Raw genomic sequence first — 23,590 nt, forward strand, 5'->3', positions numbered from 1 at the left:
GGGATGCAATATCTTAACCCCAGATAAAAGAGAGATTTAATCTATGACATAAGGGGTCATTCAATAATGGCTATATTTAATAATAATAAATTTTAAATAATTCTGCAGTGTGCCCTAATCCCCAAGCTTTCTTTGCTCTGTCTTAGTGTATTTGACTAAATCACTACAGAGCAACCAAGCCAAATGGCTAAACCGCCCACTTTCCTATTCCCAGCACATGAATTAGAGGGAGGCCAGATGAAGTCTGGGCCAGGCTTATGACTTGTGTGTCTGATTTTTGTTCCATGATCTGAAACTCAAAATAAATAAAAAAGGAAAATTTTTCCAAATTCTGGCTAATTCACACACACAGAGTCTCTAGCCTCTTTAGTCTCTGTATACATACAAAGCTGATAAACAATCCATTCTGAACAGATAAGATTTAGAGATTAATTCCTAAAGCAAAAGCAGATACTTGTGTGTAGTAAGCTTATGGAACTCCTGTGTTCAATTCTAGGATCTCAAGCCAAAAAAATGAAGCCTAAGGAATCTTTTTAGGAAAGACTTGGAAGAAAGGATCCTAAGAGGGAAAAAAAAAAAAAAATGGGTTTAGTGAGTGTTGGATTGAAGAGATGGCTTAGTGATTGAGAGCACTTGCTTGCTGTTCCAAAGTACCTGAGTTCGACTCCCAGCACTCATGCAGGCAGCTCACAACTGCACAACTCCAGGGGATCTGACGCCCTCTTCTGAAATCTGTGAGCATTCATGTACATGTGGCATACACTCACATAGACAGACATAGATACAAATAAAAATAAATCTTTTAAGAAAGAAATGATCCAGGTCCAGGGGATCTGACGCCCTCTTCTGGACTCTGTGAGCATTCACATACATGTGGCATATACTCATATAGACAGACATAGATACAAATAAAAACAAATCTTTTAAGAAAGAAATGATCCAGGCCAGCCATCTGGTGCTACAGGGAGACCCAATCTCAAAAAGACCAAGGAAGGAAAGGAAGGAAAGGAAGGAAGGAGGGAAGGAAGGAGGGAGGGAGGGAGGAAGGGAGGGAGGGAGGGAAGTTGCTTAGTTGGAGATATAGGTCGGTGGTAGAGCATACACGTGGCATGTGCAAGGCCCTGGGTTCCATCCCTAATACACACACACACACACACACACACACACACACAGTGAATGTGGTCAAAGAGAAACCTGTACATGGCAAACAAGGACAGAATACAAAAGTGGTGGACATTCAGAGGTTGTTGTTTGGTTTAGGTATTAAGAATAAACTTACTGACTGAAACTTTTTAAACTCAAAACTTGAACAAAGGAAAGCTATAAGGTTCAAGCTACAAAAATGTGAAGGTGTAGTAAGTTCCTTGTATTATACCTGGGCCAGGGTCTTCAGATAGAGATGTTTAGGCACAGATTTTTTTTTTTTTTTTTTTGGTCTTTTTGAGACAGAGTCTCCCTGTAGCCCCAGCTGTCCTGGAACTCACTATGTAGACCAGGCTGGCCTTGAACTCACAGAGATCCACCTGCCTCTGCCTCCTGAGTGCTGGGATTAAAGGCGTGCACCACCACGCCGGGCAGATTTTTTTTTTTTTTTCAATTAGCCATGAAATGAAATTATTCAGCAGGCATCCAGCTCCTCTCCTTGACCATAGCACCTTCAGGTCAGCTCCTCGATCAGAAGAGCAGCATGCATTATTTAGAAGCAGAACCTGACCCCAGGAGAACAATGAGAAGGGACAGGTCTGAAAGTTCTAGAAAAGAGAAATCGGGGTTGGAGAGATAACTCAGCGATAGAGAGCTTGCCTAGAATGCACAAAGCCCTGGGTTCAGTCACTAGTGCTATAAAAAGAAAAGAACAAAGAAAAGTCTTTCCCGGCCCTTGTTACCAGCTATGAAAAGTAGGAAGTACCTGGAGAACACATCTAAAGATGAACAAAGATACAGTGATTGTAAGAAGGAAGGTTGTTTATGGGTAGGAATTCATTTGGATCCAAAAATTGTCTTGTCTGTCTGTCTGCCTGTCTGTTTGAGACAGGGACTCACTGTGTAGCCCTGGCTGGCCAGGAACTCACAGATCTGCCTGCCTCTGCCTCCCTGGTGTTGGGATTAAAGGTATGTGCCACCATACCTGGCTTTTTTTTTTTAATTTGTGTAGGTGTGTGTGTGTGTGTGTGTGTGTGTGTGTAATACGTATGTGGGTGCACACATGCCACAGCACACACATGGACAACAACTTTGTGGACTACATTCCACCTTTATGAGAGTTCTGGGGGTTGAACTCAAGTTGTTAGGCTTTTGTGGCAAGTGATTTGCCTGTCGAACAGATGACCAGCCCCACCTTGTCTTTATAATGTGGCATCTTGTTTCTTATGTTGGTGTCTGTTTTAACTGCTCACCTTTCTCCCTCCTGTCCTGCAGCTGGGATGAAAGCAGCTCTATCAGCAGTGGGCTCAGTGATGCCTCAGACAACCTCAGCTCGGAAGAGTTCAATGCCAGTTCCTCGCTCAACTCCCTCCCAACTACTCCCACTGCTTCACGCAGGAACTCTACAATAGTGGTACGTGACTTTGCAAACATCTAGACCACCAAGTCAAGGTGAGACACAAGGCAAACAGGGCAAGATTAGTGTATGGCTTGTACATCCATAGCTACTCCATGCAGTTGACTCCTGTCTGCCTTTGGTCAAGTTCTTGTAGAGCTGGCTAACAAAAGAAAGAAGCTAAGGCTTCCAGTCACTCAAGATGGTAAATGTTGCCATTTTGTCTATGTTTTGTTCTCATACCTACCTGGAGTGATACCTACAGGAGCTATTCCAACTAGAGAAGAAAAAGAACCCCAGAGATAGATAAAGTATCCTTTCTGGACACCTAGGGATGGAGGGAACCTGGGTGACTTAGCATTACGGGATGAGCAAGCCCTCCCCCACCCCCAGTTCACCATTTCCCCATCCCTGTGTGAGTGGCTCACTCTGCCTTTTCCTCTTCTCATTAGCTACGCACAGACTCAGAGAAGCGCTCTCTGGCAGAAAGCGGGCTGAACTGGTTTAGTGAGTCAGAGGAGAAGGCCCCCAAAAAACTGGAATACGACAGTGGCAGCCTGAAGATGGAACCTGGGACTTCCAAATGGCGGAGAGAGCGGCCTGACAGCTGTGATGACTCATCCAAGGGTGGAGAACTGAAAAAGCCCATCAGCCTGGGACACCCAGGGTCCCTGAAGAAGGGCAAGACACCTCCAGTGGCTGTCACTTCCCCCATCACTCATACAGCCCAGAGTGCCCTCAAAGTGGCAGGTGAGCTGGAATAAAAGGAAGGGACAAGACTGAAGACCATTGATGGTTCTCCGTAGTGGTCACAAACCTATAGAATGGTAGCAAGCATTTGAGTAATGCTTTAACATGCAGTGTCTTTTCTGATCTTCAGCACAGTCCTGTGAGTTAGGAAAGATGGATGTTACTGTCTTTATTTTACAAGTGTGGAAACTAATTCAAAGAGGTTAAGGCGACTACTAAAATCACACAGCTGGTAAGGGGCACAGGAAGAAGAGAATATTGTACATTCTGAGACGAGTTTGACCTTCCTACACTTTCTTTCTTTCCTTTCTAAGATATACTTGTTAGCATTCAAGGCATCTTACTAAAATAATGTATCAAATGACTACAGCAAGAGTCCAGTGCTTCCAAGGTTGACTGGGGCCCTTTCAGCTTTAATCAACATTTCCCTCTAGTGTCTGGTTACCTGAAGACATTGCTTTATTCTCCTGTATCCTTTCCTTTTTTCTCCTCCCTTGACCAGTTAATCGACATACTTCCTTCCTGATCATTTTTGTTGCTTCTGCCATCTTAATCAAAATAAACCATCCTAACTGCAGGAGCAGAAAATAATAAAAACAAACAAAATGAAAGCCTACTCCCTCCCAGATCCCCTCTAGAAGAAAACTTCATCAGTTTATCCAGTTTGCCCATATTCAGGCCTCTAAATGTTTTCAATATATTGACAGTGGTTCCTTCTCCCATAGAGAAAAAGTATTTTAAGGTATTGTGTTAGCAACTCCTCCTCCATTTCTTGCCTTCTTGCAGGCAAGCCAGAAGGCAAAGCTACAGACAAGGGTAAGTTGGCAGTGAAGAACACTGGGCTACAGCGGTCCTCTTCTGATGCTGGTCGGGACCGACTCAGTGATGCTAAGAAGCCCCCCTCCGGCATTGCTCGCCCCTCCACCTCTGGATCCTTTGGCTACAAGAAGCCTCCCCCTACCACAGGCACAGCCACTGTCATGCAGACTGGTGGCTCAGCCACCCTCAGCAAGATCCAGAAGTCCTCAGGTATCCCTGTCAAGCCAGTAAATGGACGAAAGACAAGTTTAGATGTGTCCAACAGCGCAGAGCCTGGATTCCTGGCTCCTGGAGCCCGTTCCAACATCCAGTACCGCAGCCTGCCCAGGCCAGCCAAGTCCAGCTCCATGAGTGTGACCGGTGGGCGAGGTGGGCCTCGCCCTGTCAGCAGCAGCATTGACCCCAGTCTCCTTAGCACCAAGCAGGGAGGCCTTACACCCTCCAGACTGAAGGAACCTTCCAAGGTTGCCAGTGGCCGAACCACTCCAGCTCCTGTCAATCAGACAGATCGGGAAAAGGAAAAGGCCAAAGCTAAGGCCGTGGCCTTGGACTCAGACAACATCTCCTTGAAGAGCATTGGCTCTCCAGAAAGCACTCCCAAGAACCAAGCAAGCCACCCCCCAAACACCAAGTTAGCAGAACTGCCACCAACCCCTCTCAGGTACACCAAACTGGGAAAGTCCTTCTTTTCTGTTTCTCCCACCTTAGACTAGGTGTGGCATGACCTGTCTACTGTTGCCTCTGGGCCTCTGTATGGATCTTTCTCCTCCTTTTCCTTCTCCTCTTTGACAAGTTTCTTCTTCCTCATTCAAAACTATTCTGAACTCACTATTTCTACTATTCCATGCCAACCATTACCTGTCTTTAGCATTTGTGTGAGTGGTTTTGCTATGTTTATTTTCACATTTCCCCTGTGCATGTGTCTTCCTAGTAAGACTGAAGGTAAGTTGGGTATTGGATCGATTTTTCAACAGCATTAGGATAAGCCTCTAGACTTAATAAATGGCCATTTAAAAAAAGGAAACTAGAAGACCAATTATCTCTTGCTCTGTAAATTGTTATTCTAAGTATTTTATTTTATCTTCACTTCTCCCAGGGCCACAGCCAAAAGCTTTGTCAAGCCACCCTCACTAGCCAATCTAGACAAGGTCAACTCCAACAGTCTGGATCTACCATCATCCAGTGACACCCATGCTTCAAAGGTCCCAGATCTGCATGCTACAAGCTCAACAACTGGGGGCCCTCTCCCTTCTTGCTTCACCCCTAGTCCAGCACCTATCCTCAATATTAACTCAGCCAGCTTCTCCCAGGGCCTGGAGCTAATGAGTGGTTTCAGTGTCCCAAAGGAGACCCGCATGTACCCCAAACTCTCAGGCCTGCACAGGAGCATGGAGTCCCTCCAGATGCCGATGAGCCTGCCCAGTGCCTTCCCTAGCAGTTCTCCCATCCCCACCCCACCTGCTGCCCCTGCACCCTCAGAAGAGGAGACAGAAGAGCTGCCCTGGAGTGGAAGCCCCAGGGCTGGACAATTGGACAGGTATGTGATAAAGTCAGATTGAGTCTTCCTCCCACTCATTTGGCCACTAGCAATACCATCTCACATTTGATTACTACTTTATGACTTTCCATTTTTTTATATATGTAAGTAATTTCATTGCCATTGCTCCATAACAAGATAAGTGGGGAGGTTCTTTTGTTGTGCTTATCTAATACACGAGGAAAACTGTACACAATGTCTTCTCTAAGAGTTCGCTTGATCTCTCATCCAAAACTTTTGCTCCCAAGTCCAAAATCATTTCTACTATGTCTCATCCTGGTTCTCACATACTATAACATGATCTTGTAAATGGTTAACTATACCATAATTCCTAAGAGGAGAGAAACATTTAACATTTCGAATTTCTCCAGTTGTGAGTCAAGGACTTGATTGTTACAGAGACAAGGAGTCTCATAGTTTGATATCCTATCTCCAGACTCTGTACTCCTCAAACCCATGGTCCCAAACTCTAATTTCTTTTTATTTATTTATTTTTATTTTATTTTATTTTATTTTATGTGTGTGAGTGTTATGCCTGCATGTGTGTAAGTGCACCAGTGTCATGCAATGCCTGCATGACAGATTCCCTTCCAGATTCCCCAGGAACTAGAGTTACAAACAGTTGTTAGCCACCATGTGGGTGCTGGGAATCGAACCTGGGTCCTCTGTAAGAGCAGTCAGTGCTCTTAACTGCTGGGCCATCTCTAGCCCCCCAAACTCTTTAATTTCTAAAATCAACTCACATGTATCCTCCACCCTGCTCTCTCCACAGTAATCAGCGAGATCGAAACACCCTTCCCAAGAAAGGGCTCAGGTAACTCTTAAATGTGTTCTTTCTTCCATATACTTGGGGCTCCCAGCTTGTTTAAAAAGTCCCAACCTGCCATGTCCCCCATGCATTAATTTAGTGGCCCTTTTAGCCAAATCATTTGTATTCAATCTTACACAAATGCTACCCAAAGCCAGGTGTGGTGGTGCATGCTGTTAATCCTAACACTGAACATGGCAGAGGCAGGTGGATCTCTGTGAGTACAAGGCCAGCCTGGTCTACATAGCAAATTACAGACTAGCCAGGGCTACATAGTGAAACCCTATCTCAAAAAAAAAAAAAAAAGCCACCTGAAGCCCTATGCAAATTTACCATCATGTGAATTAACTTTTACAGCAACTGACCTTCTTTGGTGGTGGGGAAAAACAAGTTTGCACATGGGAATCATGTACTTACCTGTACCAGCCTATGTTATCACTGTCCTACTGAACTCCCTCTCTGTATTCAGCCTCACTTCTGAGTCCACTTAGATAGGCAAGGGACAGGGCATGCAGATCCTCTACTGTTAGGATGGCACTGAGTTATTCGGTCAGATGTGGATTCCTGTCACTTCAGAGCCTGCACATGGAGCCCTCAATCCCTGCCCTGAGCAGAGAGGAAGTTCTAAGACCTCCTCCAACCTTTCTGTTTCCCTCAGATGCTCCCATAGGACAATGCTGAGTCACCATCCATTGCTCCCTGACCGATCTGCCTTATCCTTGTCCCGGTTTCAGAATCTCCTTGTTCCAGTTTAGCTCAGACATCCCCGACTGCCAAGCTTCTGTCACTTTGTAGTGTCTCAGACTGAGTTCCTCTGCTGTTCCTACAGGTACCAACTTCAGTCCCAGGAGGAGACTAAGGAGAGGCGGCATTCCCACACTATCGGTGGTCTGCCAGAATCCAATGACCAGGCAGAGCTACCATCTCCCCCTGCACTCTCCATGTCCTTGAGCACAAAGGGCCAGCTTACCAACATAGGTCAGTGTTTGTGGTCACTCACTGTGGCATGGGATAAAGCATGGGTCATCCTGCAGGGTGAGGCAAGGCAGCTGAGCATGTTGGACTCACACTGTATTGGTTTGCTTTATGGTGCCTCGGTTTAGCAACCTAAACTGAAGATTGAAGGCAGAGTGTTCCAGTGTCCTAAACTGAAAATTTTCCCTGGGCACAAATCACAGGGTCCTGACAGTAACAGAGGGTCTGAATGATAGCATGAGAAAGCCGTAAACCAAGGCCCAGAGCTGCCAGAAAGGAGCCACCATGCACAGTATTGCCAGGGCCAGCTCTTGTGGGGCTGGTGGACAGCAGGCAGAGAAGGGTTGTTGACTGCAAAGAATGGGATGTGTCTCCAAACCCAGAAAAGTCCAGATTCCCCAGCTGCTGTGGCTGAGCCAGGGCCATCTTAGCCCTGAAGGTAGGGCTGACTAAGATGAGTCTTGGCCCTACAACACCCTCTCTAAAGCCTTGGGAGAAGGAAGATCTGGGAAAGAAGTGGTTCTGTAACTCAGAGATGAAATGGCAGAAGCGGCCTCAGGAGGAGAGCCTGGCTCCAGCACAGACACACCAATGGTTCTAGAAAGCATTGTGCCATGAATGACCCAATAAGAATCTCTTTAGGACAAGGCTGGAATAGGTCTGTTGTTTTCTTGCTGTATCTCTCTCTAAATCCATCTCTTCTTTCAGCTGAATTAAAGAAAGCAGTTCATGTGTAACAAGGACTTGTAACATGCCTATGCAATGACTGTGGGGAATTTGAGGAAAGACTAGGAATTAGGGTCATTTGTGCCTAAGGAAAGATCATCTAGCCTCTGTAGGTCTATCAAATGAAGTATGGGACCAGGTTGTTTTCCATCTCCATTGAAGACCAAACATGAAGAAAGGTGTTCATGCTTCAGAACAAGGGACTGGGCTAAACAGCAATCATCTTGTGGGTTCAAAGGGGCCAAGGTAGAGGTGTGAAATCTTCTGCACAGGTCTTTGCAGACAGGGTAGACATCCACGTGCCTGTGTGCAGGCAGAAGGTTAGACAGGGAGCTCTATGAGGATATGAACCCTGAAAGGCAGCAGTACAGGAAGGGGCAAAGGGTGACTGCCTCTTCAGTCAACAGATTCAGCATCTGTAGATTCCACAGCCCTGCCTGGCACTTTCACCGGCTCTGTCTGTCTGACCATCTGTTCATGGAAATGCGGGGCAGAGAGGCCATGATTTAGCTTTAGAGTGACCTAACATAACCTGAGGTGATGCTGCTTTGCAGGGAGACTCACTCCCATAATGCTGAGCCTATTGAATCCTACACCCTGGTTCCCTTCCCTGTAGCTGGTTCTGTTTCATTTGGATTGGAGTCTTGGTCTGGATTCTCAGTCCTCCTAAGGGAGCTTCCAGTTGTTTTTGAGAACCACAACATCCCATTTTCATCAGCGCATCGTAGTGATGTGAAGGTTTCAGGAAAGCTGCCAGGCCCCCAGCCTAACCTTCAAAAGCAACAACTCTAAGGCAGGCAGGACTAAGGGAAGATCCTGATTCCAGACAGTGGACTCCTTCTCCATTAGGGCCCCTCCTTCCCAGGAGGGGCTGCTCCTAACCTCCAGCTGCTTGCACACTCCCACTGCCCCACCTGCTCCTTCCTCTCCTCCCCTCTTCCCATTTGCCTCTCAATGGCTCCTGGTGCTCCATCCCCCACAAGGGATCAGAGAGCTGATGACCCTGCCTCTTCTCCTGCCTCCCCCTCCCTCCCCTGCCCCCCTTCCCTCTGTCCTTCCAGTGAGTCCCACTGCGGCCACCACGCCAAGAATCACCCGCTCCAACAGCATCCCCACCCACGAGACGGCCTTCGAGCTGTACAGCGGCTCCCAAATGGGGAGCACCCTGTCCCTGGCCGAGAGACCCAAGGGAATGATTCGGTCAGGATCCTTCCGAGACCCCACGGATGATGGTGAGACTTCATGCTAGCGCGGTTCACACTCATTCCAGCTCTGCTGGGTCCCCTCACCCACCACCACCTCCACTGCCACCACTGCCACCACCACACACACATATATAATTCACAGGACATCAACTTGGGCCATTTCAGTTCTGTCTTCCCATACCTTTGAAGGGTCTGGGGGCCCAGAAACCTTGGGTGGCATCACCTAGCACCAGGGCTTTGGGATGGAGCATCTATTATGGGGCCCAGGGAAGGGAAACTGAGATTCGGAAGGGTTAAATCATACCTCTCAGGGTGCTATGAGAACCAGAGCTTCTGTCCTCCTAATTCTATCAGCGGTCTTTTCTCCCCACAGTCTCTCAGATAAGATATAGGGACATAATGGTAGCTCTTAAATTCATAGAAAGAATTAGGCATCTCAGTCCTCTTTTTAGAATGTTCCAAAGGCTAGCTTCCAGGAGGGCCATCTGATTGTTGATGGTGATCTGGGTGTTAAGTGGGGTTCATTAGACCTCCATTATTATTAGCAGGATGAATTCCTGACAGATGTGTGTTAGTTCTTGCAGTAGGTTCTGTTGAGTAATCAAAAGGAGTATATCCCACTTAAATATTTTTTTCATCTGAATGGTCCCCAGGCTCCCAGACTAGCACTCCAGTGCTGAGAAGAGGAGGCACAGACAGAATTATTGTATTGGTTCCAAGCTCTGACAAGAAATTCCCCCCTTTCTGCAGCTTAAAGTACTTTCTTGACTGGGCAGACCAGATGCTGACTACCCACGAAAATCTCCTTTCCCTCTCTCTGGACCCCTGTGCTCCTCGGGCAGGCTGAGCAAGAGACCATCAGGCCCAGGCTGTCAGAGAATGTAGATGAGAGAGGAGGCTGTCTTTATCCAGGACCATCTCCTTGGATACGCACCTGCTGTGGGCTGTTGGGATATGAACTGGGTGCCCTGTGCTGTTCTTTCTGTTTGCTCCAGATGCCCTCCAGAGTCAGAACCCAAACTCCTGCCTTAGGGCTCCTCCCAGGAACCCCTTGGCCCTGGAGCCTCCTGCTAACCCTTTGTTCTCTCCTTCTCTTTCAGTTCATGGCTCGGTGCTGTCCCTGGCCTCCAGTGCCTCTTCCACTTACTCCTCAGTAAGAGCATTAATGTCCCTTCCGCCCCCCCGCCCCCCCCCCGTACCACATTCCCTCAAACCTCCTTTGGTTGGGTAACTGTGTGGGGGTAGGAAACCACTGTCTGAATTACACCTGATGGGCCTGGGAGTAAGGGTGGGGGAGGCAACTAGAGCTGGAAGCCCTCAGAGTGTCTCTGGCCCTCTGTGATCTTTCTGGCCTCACCCCAACTTCCAAATGACTCTAGTATTATTTGCTCTTTTCTGTTGGAAAATGAGAATCTCTTTGTGACAGCACCCTTTCCCTGCCGTGGTGAGTGGGAAATGTTCACAGCAGCATGAGATGGTTAGGTTTCAAGACCGTAGAGCCCCAGTGGTGTGTAGAATTAGCCAAATGTTTATTGTGGGATACCACACATATCATTTGGCTTTTAGATATCTTTTGACTCTTGCATTTGTTTTGACCCTAGTTCTTTATACCCTCAAGTTGCTAGCAATAAGGGCTTGTTTTCAGGCCAACCAGTCTTAGTCTCTAGCCTTCCTGGCAGTAGCAAAGTTGGCTAGAGATAAACACCACAGAAACCTATTATTTAAACCTGAGTGTAGATCTGAGCCAAGTCCTGTGAAGAGCCAGGGCCAAGAGACAGGAAATTCGCCTCTCTGCAGCTCCCTGATCACACTTTTTCGTCTCTGCCCTGCCACTTGGTCCTGGCTTCTGTACCTCTGTAGTAACCACCTGCCTTTTCTCTCTTTCTCTCCTTCTGTGCCCACTTCTTCAGGCTGAGGAGAGGATGCAGTCTGAGGTAGGGTACAAAGCCTTAGTCTCTGCTTGCTAACACTACTGCACACTCCATTTTCCATTCACATCCCTCCACTTCTGCCACCAGTAGTTTGCCTTTCTCTTCCTTTCACAGCAAATTCGGAAGCTTCGTAGGGAACTGGAATCATCCCAGGAAAAAGTGGCCACCTTGACATCTCAGCTCTCTGCCAATGTGAGTACCTGAAGTAGGGGAAGACCTGGGCCGTAGTTAAATCCAGGCAGTGAGGAAGTCTGCTTAGTAAGAGCATTAATGTCCCTTCCCCCTTGCCCCCTCCCCTCCCATACCACATTCCCTGAAACCTCCTTTAACCTCTTAAGCAGGACTTAAACCTCTAGGAAGCAGGTCTTCCTCAGAATTCTACAACAGAAGATTTGAGGACTGACCTTCAATTTTTTTAAAATATTTTCTTTATTATTTTTATTTTATGTGTATGAGTGTATTGCCTGCATGTATTGAGTGCACCCATGTCGTGCAGTGCCGCGGAGGTCAGAAGAGGGCTTCGGATTCCCCTGGAACCGGAGTTAAGGACGGTTTGTAGCTGCCATGTGGGTGCTGGGAATTGAACCCGGGTCCTCTGCAAGAGCAGTGAGTGCTCTTAACCACTGAGCCATCTCTCCAGCCCCTGACCTTCACTATTTTTGAGCCTCCCTAAAGGACAATCTGTCCCCACCTTAATTAATTGGTATGGATGGTTTGGTGCCTGGTAATCCTTGAACTTCCGAGAGAAAGTAAAGAACATGACCAGTAGTTCTATAGGAAGGTGAAAACAACCTTGCCATTGGCCATGGACAAAAATAGCAATGAATTATAATTACTAAGCCCTTGGAACACTGTTCTATTGCCCTGGGGTATGTTTATCTCTTCCTTTATGCCACGTAAAGTGAGCAGGCACAAAATTAGTTATTAGAATTCTGTCTAGTGACTATGGTACCAGTTAGAAACCCAGCTCTTGTTCTAGCTAGCTACATGGCTCACAGCTTCCTCTGCCCAGTGGAGTCTCCTTGAGCACCTGACAATCAGTCTGAGCTTCAGCTTTGGACCCAACATTCTTTCTGTGCTTAACCTTCCCTCAGTGTATCCATTTAGAATGAGTTACTACCTTTCTTTAAAGCTGTTTTTCCATTTTGTGAGATGGGGAGAAAAAAGCTACCTTATCTAACTCAGCTGTGGGTAGTTTCTCCCCGGTGACCAAGTTATAAACAGAGAACATAGGAGCCATTCTCCCACAAAGCTGTAAACAACAGCTGAGACAGATCTACAGGAGCTTTCCAAGTGTTTGCACAAAAGTAGCCATGTCTGCATTTTCCACAGTAGTTTCTCGTTCTCTCTTTTCCCTTCCTCTCTGGGGAACTCAGCTGTCAGGCCTGATGAGGTCTGTTCCTTGGAATCAGGTAGAATGTCCACCGTGTTTCCAATATATTTCAGCAACAGCTCCCTTAACACATTGGTTGTCTTTACTTTCCTTGCCCAACCCTTCAGTTCGTAAGTCCTGTACCTACTGGTTTGTTTGAAGTTCATATCGAGCTTCAAATTCTCAGGGACCCAAAAGAATCCTAACAGAAATAAGAACCATCCAATGCCACACCCATCAAGGCTAGTGCCTGGGTCACGTCCTGCATACCCCAGGAAATTCATGAGAGATGCTGGAGAAGAGAGGCGCCAGGGAGGCAGAGGACATTATTATGTCTGATTCATTTACACTGCAATCTGTCAGCCATCGTGCTGTCAAGGCTGGGCTAGGGCCAAGAAAATGAATTTAGAGGGTGATTTTTCTTAGAACAGGAAGTTCCATTTGGCTAAGAGAAAACAAACTAAACACCCAGACCCGGTAAATTCTGAATCTAGAGTCAGATTTTTGCCAAGAGTCAGAGCCCTGCCCTCAAGCAGGAGATGTGATGCCAGGACTCTGAGATGGTCCCACAGCTCTCTTCAGGACTCCTGATGCTGAGCCAAACTTCTGCCATGTTGAATGGAACATCCAAGCTGCTGAAGGCAACATACCCTAGCTAGGAAGAGGCCCAGGTCATGGTACCCCTTTCAATGCTAGGCTGTCTGCAGAAATACCACTTGGCCCCAGGTCCTGCAGGTACCCTAATCTAAGGATGCAATTCAAGTAAAGTTCAGAGTAGGGAAGAGAAGTAAGAGAGAGTAGAAGGAAAAGCCCAGTCCCCAAATGAGGAGATATACACATAGAAATGTACGAGGAGGTTGGGGTTCTCCTAACTCTTGAGTAGATTTTCAGGGACCACAAGCTGTCTACCTACAGATGTATGATGGGATATAAAAGTAAGCAAGAAGACTTGAGATTAAGAAGACAGAAGGTTAGGGCTGGAGAGATGGCTCAGCGGTTAAGAGCACTGACTGCTCTTGTAGAGGACCTGGGTTCGATTCCCAGCACCCACATGGTGGCTACGAACCATCCTTAACTCCAGTTCCAGAGGAATTAGAAGCTCTCTTCTGACCTCCCCAGCATTGCACAACATGGGCACACTCACATACATGCAGGCAATACACTCATACGCATAAAATAAAAATAATATTTTAAAGAAAGAAAAGAAAAGAAGACAGAAGGTGAGAGTTGGGCCTAGGACAGCAAGCCTTTACCCCAGGTACTTGAGAGGCAGGAGGGTCATAAGTTCAAGGCCTGCTTGGAATAGAGAGTTCAAGGCCAGGCTGAGTTACTTAGTGAGACCTTTTCTCAAATTTTAAAGAGGACAAAAGGTGAAAGAAAGATGTTCAGGTAATGTCATATTTCTTCTGAGGAGCCCAGGCCTCAATAGATCGACAGTCAAAGTGGAAGGGGAGGTTCAGATGGCACCAAGATAATTACCTTCAGCCATGGTCCAGCTACAGTAGGCACAAAGGGCACTGTTGAAAAATTGAATTGACAAACAGGGAGAGAAAATTATAAAGCAATAAGAAGTAGTGAGAATGTCACAGACGTCACAGATGTCACAGAGGCTCTGGACCCGCCCAGAGCCTTTCACTGCCTGTTAGGTTCATGGTTTGCTCAGATGCCCTCACTGAGGACTGTTTCTCCATCCTCCAGTGTTCCTTTTTTCTGATCCCATACCTTATTCCCTTTACATTTCCTATACATCTTTCTGCCAATTGGCCAGCTAAAAATCAAACCAGGCTCCACACAGGCTTAGTGCCACTGGGCATCTATCCCCAGCCTGTTCCTCCAGAGAGCACTACAGGATCCAGTGCCCTTCACCAGGTGGACCTGACACCTAGTGGCCAAACTGTGGTATGTCCCTGAAGTGATTTGAGCTACTTCCCTCATACTCCAGAGAAGACCTTCCAAGAACAAGGAATAGCTCCAAGGGAGAGCAAAGAGGAAGCCCAGTCACCAAGAAGGTGAAATCTTTGAAACAAAGAGAAGGAAATACAAAGTTACAGAGCAGCAGGAGGAGCAAGGTTAATCAGAAAGCTGTGGACTCACAACTTTTGCCAAAGATCAAGATCAAAGCTATTCCTCATCTCGAGGGCAACCTTTTTGCTCTATCAAATAGAATGTATCCTCACAAATTAGTGTTCTAAATTTCTTTCCAAGAACCTAATTAGATAACTGGTATTAGAGAGAGAGAGAGAGAGAGAGAGAGAGAGAATACAGAGCTATCCAAGGAGAAGAAGCAGAAGAGAGGAATCAAAGAGAACCTACAGGAAGGTTGTTTGGTCCCACGGAGGTCATCCCTACACAATAGAGTTAAACCAAAAGCAGTAAGACTGATTCCAGAGACTGTTACCCTCCCTCTCATCGAGTCTGCCACCCACCTGCCACATAGAACAGAGGGATTGTCCCACATCTGGTAGGTGATAGGAAACAGATCACAAGCTTCTAAGAAGTTCTGCCCTACCCCAGCTGTCTTTGTTATTCAAGAGGCTGGTTCTCTCCAGAAAACCTATTTGATTCCACCTCGTGTGCCCAGGGAATTCAATACTTTAAAACCACCAAAAGTTTTTTTTGCACAGAAAATCCGTTTAAACTACTCTCATATCAGTCATTTCCTTTTTCTGCAGACGCGTGTACCTTACAGTTGTCTTTATGTGTTTGTGGCAGGCTAACCTAGTGGCTGCTTTCGAGCAGAGCCTGGTGAATATGACATCTCGCCTGCGACACCTGGCAGAGACAGCTGAGGAGAAGGTGAGAGGCCTAAGATGGTGAGTTCTAGACACACAGGCCAGGGTGTGTCTTCTGCTCCATCAGCTAGGCCATTTTCTCCCCTGTCACTCTGATTCTTAACCTGCCAGTTAATACAGTGTTACCATGTTCGTCACCCCAGTTCCCTGGCCTTTTCTATCAAGACTAGTAGAATTCCAGGCCTAGTTCACTGTAAGTTTTCCTGCTATGTGCAAGTAATGGCACTACTGTCACTTTTCTCTTAGGACACTGAGCTACTGGATTTGCGAGAAACTATTGACTTTTTGAAGAAAAAGAACTCTGAGGCCCAGGCAGTCATTCAGGGAGCTTTGAATGCCTCAGAAGCCACACCCAAAGGTAAGACTGGAGGGAATTGAAACAGGAATGGGTAAAAGGAAGAGTATTATAGGTTTTTATCTGGGCCCACAACATGCCAACTTTCATACCCAGTTTCTAGACAGTGAGGCCCCTAGGTACTCCACAATGTGATGCCTGAACTGTCTAGTGAGGAGTGCTGGGGTGTGACCCCATAACCGTTGGGGATGAGGACAAGTAGAGGAAACCTGTTATCCCCATGGGCCCTCTCCTCAGCCTTTAGGCCAAAGAGCTGTAAAGGCAGTGTCTACAGGATCTCATTGTATAGCTCTGATTAATGTAGAACTTGAAGCAGTTCTCTGCATCTGCCTCCCAAGTGCTGAGATTACAGGTTTGTGCTACCGGGTCCGGTTAGAAATCGGTCTTTTTTGTTTTTTCATTTCATTTATTTTTTTAACTTTTGTACAAGTGCATATTATATATATGCACTGTGCACATATATTATATATGTGTTGAACATGTTTCCCTATGCCCCTCCCCTCCCTTTTCTCACCCTTCGCCTCTCCTGTTAATCGCCTTTGTCCCCTAAACAGTTTACTTCTACCTTCATGTCATGCATACATAAGTGATTTTATTTATCTATATGAAATCTAGGAACCACAAAGGAAAAAAGATGATATTTTCTTTCTGAGATTGACAAAAAAATTAAATAAAGGCAGTTTCAAAATAGAGCTTCACATTTCACACAAATGTTTTGTTGGTCTACACACATGAATGTGATTTTACTTGCTCACGTTTTCAAGGAGGATGCAATATATATCCAGTGGGGCTCTGTGGCAAGTCAGCCTTGGCATTCAGCAGTTAGTTATGCTTTGCTACAGACTGCGAAGTTGGGTGGTAGTCTGATGCCTATGAACTGGGGTGCAGCTCAGTAGTAAGCTCTTGACCTAATGCACAAGGCCCTGGTTTCCATCCCCAGCACTGAAAAAAAAGCCTTCCATTGTACAGTCTTCCATACACCAGTCTCTTGGGACAGCTTGGCAATCCTCTTACTTGTTCATGGTCATTTTTCTACCATTTTTCTTGTTTCCACATTCCACTGACCTTTGTCACCATAGCCCCCAATACCCAGGTTGAGAAAACGAACAGCTTCAAGTGAGACTTCAGTGACTGTTCCCCATTCTACCAATTTATTTTCACCTGATCTATGCTTATTTTTCTCCCATTTTGTTGGAAGGAGCTAGCCAAGAGTAACCTCTTAGCTAAAATGTTCTCGCAGCAATTATTCTCTGAGGGTGGGCACACACATACACATGCACACACACACACACACACACACAAAAAAAAAAAAAAAAAAAAAAAAAAAAAAACACTTTCTTTTTGACCTCCTAACTTCGATGGGTACATTGCTCCTATTTTTTTCCAGTACTGGGGATTGACCGTAGGGGATATATGGTATGCTAACCAAGCACTCTACCTCTGAGCTACATTCCTAGCCCAAGATCTCTTAATCTCTGTTCATTCCTTCTCTGGGTATAAACTTACTAAAAAGTCTCCTAACTTAAAAAGGAAAGCTATGAATCTGTTATGTCCTTTCTAATACAATCCTAATTCTAACTCCACCACAATCAACCTTATCTTTCTACTTCTTTTCACACCTAGCTCCACTAAGATGCTTATCACCATCACCCTACCTAAACCATTCACTAAACTCAACTTGGAAGTTTTACTATTTATTTTACTTAACTTCTATGTCAGGGTGCAGTGGCACTTGCTTGTAATCCTAGCACTGAGGGAGGCAGAGTGAAGATAGGCAGCCCCCTGGGATTGCTGGCCAGCTAGCCTGGTCTAACTGTTGAGCCACAGGTACCAGTGCCATACTCCATATCAAAAAACAAGGTATAGCCTGGTGTGGTGGTGCATGTCTTTAATCCCAGCATTTGGGAGGCAGAGGCAGGCAGATCTCTGTGAGATCGAGGCCAGCTTACATAGCAAGTTCCAGTCCAGCTGGGGCTACAGGGAGACCCTGTCTCAAAAAAGACAAACAAAACAAGATACACAGTTCCTGGAGAATGATACCCCCCAAGGTTTACTTCTGGTCTCTACATACAAGTACAAGCAAGCATGCAGCCACATACAAATAAACATGTATACACACACACATATCCACACAAACTATTGCTTAATCTGGTATCATGAAAATCTATTCCCATGTTTCTCAAATATTTTATAGTTTTAAGGTCTTGCATTAAGTCTTTTCCATTTTTAGTAAATTCTTATTTTGTTTTTGTTTCCTGTTTTTGTTTTGTTTTCTTTTGTTTTGAAACAGTCATATAGTTCAGGCTGGCCTCACATTCATTATATAGCCAAGGATGACCTTGAATTCCTGACCCTCCTGCCTCTACTTCTCAAGTGCTGGGATTACAGGCAAGTGTTCCATGCCCAGTTTCATTTTGAGTGGGTTTTTTAATATATGAGCTTGGAGCCCAACTTCATTCTTCAATTGTGAATATCCAATTATTCCAACACCATTTATTGAAAAGACTATTTTCCCTCCTGAATTATCTTGATAAGTTATCTTTGTCAGTTAACAAAGGAAGTATAAGTTTATTTCTAGACTCAGTTCTGTTTCAGTGATCTATTTGTCTATCCTTAGCCAGAACCACACTTCAATTCCTATTGTTTTGTGTTGTAAGTTTGGACATTGGAAAGGGTGATTCCTCCAACTTTGTTCCACTTCAAGATTGTTTGTACTTCCATGTGATTTTTAGGATTAGTTTGTCAATCTCTGAAAAGAAGACAGCTGAGATTCTAATAGGGATTGTGTTTAGTTTTTATCAACTTAGAGATCATTGTCACTAACCAATATCAAATGTTGCATAAACATAACAATCCTTTCCTTGTATTTAGATATTCTTTTGATGTTTTTGTTTTTGTTTTCTGGTGATATTTTGCAGTTTTCAGTATAAAAGTCTTGGTTAGGGCAGGTGGCAGGGGTTGGTTAAACTTAGTTTTTTCAGTCTTTTTGAGGCAGGGTCTCCCTGTAGCCCCAGCTGACCTGGAATTCACTATATAGACCAGGCTGGCCTTGAACTCACAGAGATCTGCCTGCCTCTGCCTCCCGAATGCTGGGATTAAGGCATGTACCACCACACCTGACTAACTTAGTTTTTGATACTACTTAAATAGAATCGTTTTATTTCCCTCTGTGGTTATTTATTACTAATGTATAGAAATAGAATTGATCATTTTTGATTTTTCACATTTTCAAAGTTAATTTTAAGTTAGCATACAAAGTAATGGATTCCATCTTGGCATCTTCCAGCACACGAATCATTGTGCTTTGTTCTCACTGATTGAGCCTCCAGCTTGCTTCCCTCCTTCCCCCACGTAGTCCCACCTTCTGTGTTCTTATTACATCTTTTCTGTATCCTCTTTGCTTCCTTCCTCACTTAAGATCTCTTCCTCCCATCTCCTTATTCCCTTTCTAGCTTTATTTGTTTTATTCTTGGATGATTTCATATATGTATTTAATTGATATTGGTCATTTTCACCCCCATTGCCCTTTATCATCTTCTTCCACTGAAGCCCTTCTTCCCAGCAAGTCTCCTTCTTGTTTTGATGTTGTGTGTTTGTGAGTGTGTGTCTGTGTGTGTGTGTGTGTGTGTGTGCGTGTGTGTCTGTCCCACTGGGTTTAATTTTGGTCCCTTTTGAGTTTTGTGACTTATACACACAGACATAAATATATACTCATGTGTATATGCACACATATAAATATATAATTTTTAAAATATTTTATTTATTATTTTTATGTGTATGAGTATATTGCCTGCATGTATGTGAGTGCACCCATGTCATGCAATCCTGCGGCGATCAGAAGAGAGCTTCGGATTCCCCTGGAACTGGAGTTAAGGACGGTTCATAGCCGCCATGTGGGTGCTGGGAATTGAACCCGGGTCCTCTGTAAGAGCAGTCAGTGCTCTTAACTGCTGAGCCATCTCTCCAGCTCCCAAATATACAATTTTAAATCTAGGTTCCACATATGAGAGTAAACATGTAGTATTTGTCTTTCTAAATCTGGCTTATTTTGCTTAACATGATTTCCATTTGCATCCATTTTTCTGTAAGTCATGATTTCAGTTTTCTTTATGGCTACATAAAATTTCATTGTATGTATGTACCACATTTTTTTTAACCCATTCATCTGTTGATGAACATCTAGACTGGTTCCATTTCCTGGCTACTGTGAATAATACAGCAACAAACGTGAATTTGCAAGTATCTCTGTGTTTTTTGTTTTGGGGGGGCGGTTTGTATGTGTATGAGTATTTTGCCTGTATGTATATAAGTGCACCCATTCGTGCAATGCTCACAGAGGCCAGAAGAAGGTGTCAGGACCCCCCCAAAAAAACTGTAGTTATGTATGGATGGTTGTGAGTTGCCATGTTGGTCCTGGGAACCAAACCGAGCAGCCCTTGGTCTTAACTACTGAGCCATCACTCCAGCCCGTTTTTGGGTTTAGAGACAAGGTCTTGCTATGTAGCCCTGTAGACCAGACTAGCCTCAACTGTGCCACCTTCCTGCTTCTAACTCTCCCAAGTATCAGGATTATAGGTATACGCCACCATTCCTAGCTTTACAATTGGTGTGTGTGTGTGTGTGTGTGTGTGTGTGTGTGTGTGTGTGTTGATCTTATATCTTACAAACTTGTTGAGTTCAACTATTAGCTCTTTTTTTTCAGTCTTTCTGAGACAGGAGACCCCTGTAGCCCCAGCTGGCCTGGAACTCACCATGTAGACCAGGCAGGCCTCAAACTCACAGAGATCCTCCTGCCTCTGCCTCCAGAGTGCTGGGTCTAAAGGTATGTACCACTACGCCCAGCAGCTCTTTTTATTTTTTTATAACCACTGCTCCATCTATTTCTATGTAGATCAGTCTCCTGAGCTCCAGACCTCTGTTCCTAATCATATTTTAAACATTTCTGCTTAGCTGACTTCATAGGTCATAGATATAGCTTAGCATTCCTAAAATTGAAAGTCCTCTTCTCTCCCCATGTATAAATACAAAGCCAACCCTTTTCTATCTGCAGTTTTGCCCATCTTGAGCATTACCACAGCCTAGCCTCCCTGGCTGTTAATGACAGTCGTGTTTGCTTACCCTCTGTTTTGCTTTTGCAGTAACTTCACTCTGAGTCCTGCAGCTCATCTGTATTGTTACTATCCTGGCTCAGATTTCCACTGTTCTTCTCCTGGATTACTCCAATAATTTCCTAACTGGCTTTGCTTGTACCAGCACTTACTTTACACTGCCTCCAAAGTAATTCAGTTGTCTATTAAGATCAGAAAGCATTTCAACTTGAATATGATCTGAATTGTTGTCCTTTTTGTGGTATGATAATGATATTGTGAACAAATATCCTTTTCATATAAGAAACATCCTCAGGTATTTAGTTGTAAAATGTCATCTTCAACTTCTTTTCAAATTGTTTGAGAAGGTGGGAGAGGGAGCAAATATAATGAATTATTAACAATAGTTGGATTAGTCAGAGGGCATAGGGTGCCTATTGTACTGTGCTTTAAGTTTTCCCGTGTGTTTGAAACATTTCATGAGAGGAGGTGGAAGGAAGAAGGACTCTACCCCAAGCCCTCTGTGTTGTACAGCAGGCTCTTCCTAATCCAGTGCATACCTTTCTTTATGCCTCACTCTCCACCTTACATGCCAGACTCCACCTTGGAAAACAAGCTCTATGCAGTATGCTTTTCTAAGCATTTTTCCTATATTCACTTGCTCCAGATAACATTGTAATCCAGCATATTTTATAGATGAGGAGAATAAGAGAAAATCATTTGCTCAATTATTGTGTGAGCCATCTAGGATATTCAGCTATTTCCACATTCCCACGTGTGCTTTGCTCTTCATATGTATTTTTTGAGTGAATAAATCATGAAATTTTGCTATTGAGTATTCACATTAACCTTAGTTCATGTTGACCAAGGAACAACTTCATAAGAATTTCTAGAAGCTTCCCAAGAGCTAATGCTTAAACAATAGTGCCAGGTTTATTTTATTGTCAATAGACAATAAATTTACATGACACAAAATTGAAAATGTACAAGATTTTTCTTTTACCTATTGGAAGATTTATAATGCTATAAACATATCTTTGCGCTCTTGTTTTTCTGTCTTGGGAACTGAATCCAGAACTTTGTGCATTCGAGGCAAACACTCTACCACTAAGCTATATCTCTAGCTCTCTTTTGCTCTTAAAGTATTTTAAATTTTATTTATGTATTTTTTTATTTTTCTTAATGTATATAAGTGTTTTGCCTGCATATGTGCACCTATGTCATGCAATGCCCCTGGAGGCCAGAAGAGGGTGTTGGGTCTCCTGAAACTGTAGTGACAGATGGTTGTCAGATGCCATGCTAGAAAACCAAATGCAGGTCCTCTACAAGAGCAGCCAGTGTTCTTAACTACTGAGTCATCTCTCCAGCCCCTTAAAGTGTTTTAGACAGAATTTCTCATTAAATTGATGGACTCAGAACTAATTGAAGACTCCAAATGCTAGCCAAATATTCACATTTCTTTTTGCCATTTTTTTTTTTTTTTTTTTTTTTTTTTTTTTTTTTTTTTTTTTTTGTCTTTTTGAGACAGTATCACCCTACAGTCCCAGCTGGCCTAGAAACATGTGAGAGGGTGTAAGCCCAGGGCCTTGTACATGCTAGGCAAGCACTGTACCACACAGCTATATCCCCTGCCCTTGGTATTTTGAGTCATGATTTATGTAGCCCAGGATGGCCTGGAACTCAAGAGCCTCTTGCCTGACCTTACAGGCCTTTTAAAAGAACCACTGGGAATGTAGCTTAGTGAGAAGACACTTGCCTAGTGTTTCAATGCACTGGGTTTGATGACTAGAATATGGGGGAGGGGGTTTGCAGAGAAGGAGGAGGAGAGATCCATTTCTGTTCATAGAGTTAGGAAATAGTCAAAAATGATCCACATTTTTCTGTTACTTAATAGTTCTTGTTTCTAGAAGAATTGAACCGTTCCCTACATCTAATCTAATGAAGTCTCCTGCTTTATCTTTCTTACTGTTAACATAACAGGTGTCTTGATTTCTTTTACTGCTGCTATGATAAAATACTCTGACAAAAACAACTTAAGGAAGAAAGGGTTTATTTTAACTCAACAGTTCTAGGGAAGAGTCCATCATAGCAAGGAAGTCAAGGCAACAGAAGCTTGAAAGAGTGGTCATATCACACCCACAGTCAGGGACAGACAGCAGTGAATGCATGCTAGTGCACAACTCACTTTCTCTACCTTTATACAGTTCCAGATCCCCTGCCTGGGGAATGGTGCCACCCACAATGGGAGGGTCTTTATATCTCAATTAACATAATCAAAATAACTCCTCACAACATGTCCTCAGGCCAACCTAATCTAGACAATCCCTCATTGAGACTCCCTTCTAGGTGATTCTAGACTGTATCAAGTTGACAGCACTATCATGGTAGGCTCTAGTTTTATAAAAAAGGTCTGGCATGGATTGGAATTCAAGATATTAACATTGGATGAGACCAGGTAAAAGGTGCATAGACCTCCTTATACATTTCTTTGTAACTTTCTATGAATCTATAATCACTCTGAAATAAAAAGGGCTTTAAAAATCAAATAGTAGCCAGGCATGGTGGCGCATGCCTTTAATCCCAGCACTCGGGAGGCAGAGGCAGGCGGATCTCTGTGAGTTCAAGGCCAATCTGGTCTACATAGTGAGTTCCAGGACAGCTGGGGCTACAGGGAGACCCTGTCTCAAAAAACCA

General features: G+C 44.5%; 1 protein-coding gene across 8 annotated transcripts in view; it reads left to right on the forward strand.

Moving 5' to 3' along the window:
• Nav1 (neuron navigator 1) overlaps positions 1 to 23,590 on the forward strand; it is a 273,468-nt gene that overhangs the window by 223,240 nt on the left and 26,638 nt on the right. For 7 of the 8 annotated variants that reach the window (XM_029562161.1, XM_029562163.1, XM_008830296.3 and 4 more), the window contains 12 exons: positions 2,419 to 2,557; positions 2,992 to 3,289; positions 4,076 to 4,769; positions 5,205 to 5,645; positions 6,418 to 6,459; positions 7,283 to 7,431; positions 9,216 to 9,386; positions 10,460 to 10,512; positions 11,270 to 11,293; positions 11,405 to 11,482; positions 15,375 to 15,458; positions 15,701 to 15,812. In XM_029562161.1, coding sequence (XP_029418021.1) covers positions 2,419 to 2,557; positions 2,992 to 3,289; positions 4,076 to 4,769; positions 5,205 to 5,645; positions 6,418 to 6,459; positions 7,283 to 7,431; positions 9,216 to 9,386; positions 10,460 to 10,512; positions 11,270 to 11,293; positions 11,405 to 11,482; positions 15,375 to 15,458; positions 15,701 to 15,812 — 2,285 coding nt within the window. The remainder of the gene's footprint in view (positions 1 to 2,418; positions 2,558 to 2,991; positions 3,290 to 4,075; positions 4,770 to 5,204; positions 5,646 to 6,417; positions 6,460 to 7,282; positions 7,432 to 9,215; positions 9,387 to 10,459; positions 10,513 to 11,269; positions 11,294 to 11,404; positions 11,483 to 15,374; positions 15,459 to 15,700; positions 15,813 to 23,590) is intronic. The other variant, XM_029562164.1, reaches the window with a different exon arrangement.

Source organism: Nannospalax galili, unplaced genomic scaffold, assembly GCF_000622305.1.
Source record: "Nannospalax galili isolate Female #2095 unplaced genomic scaffold, S.galili_v1.0 scaffold113, whole genome shotgun sequence".
Classification (NCBI taxonomy): Eukaryota; Metazoa; Chordata; class Mammalia; order Rodentia; family Spalacidae; genus Nannospalax; species Nannospalax galili.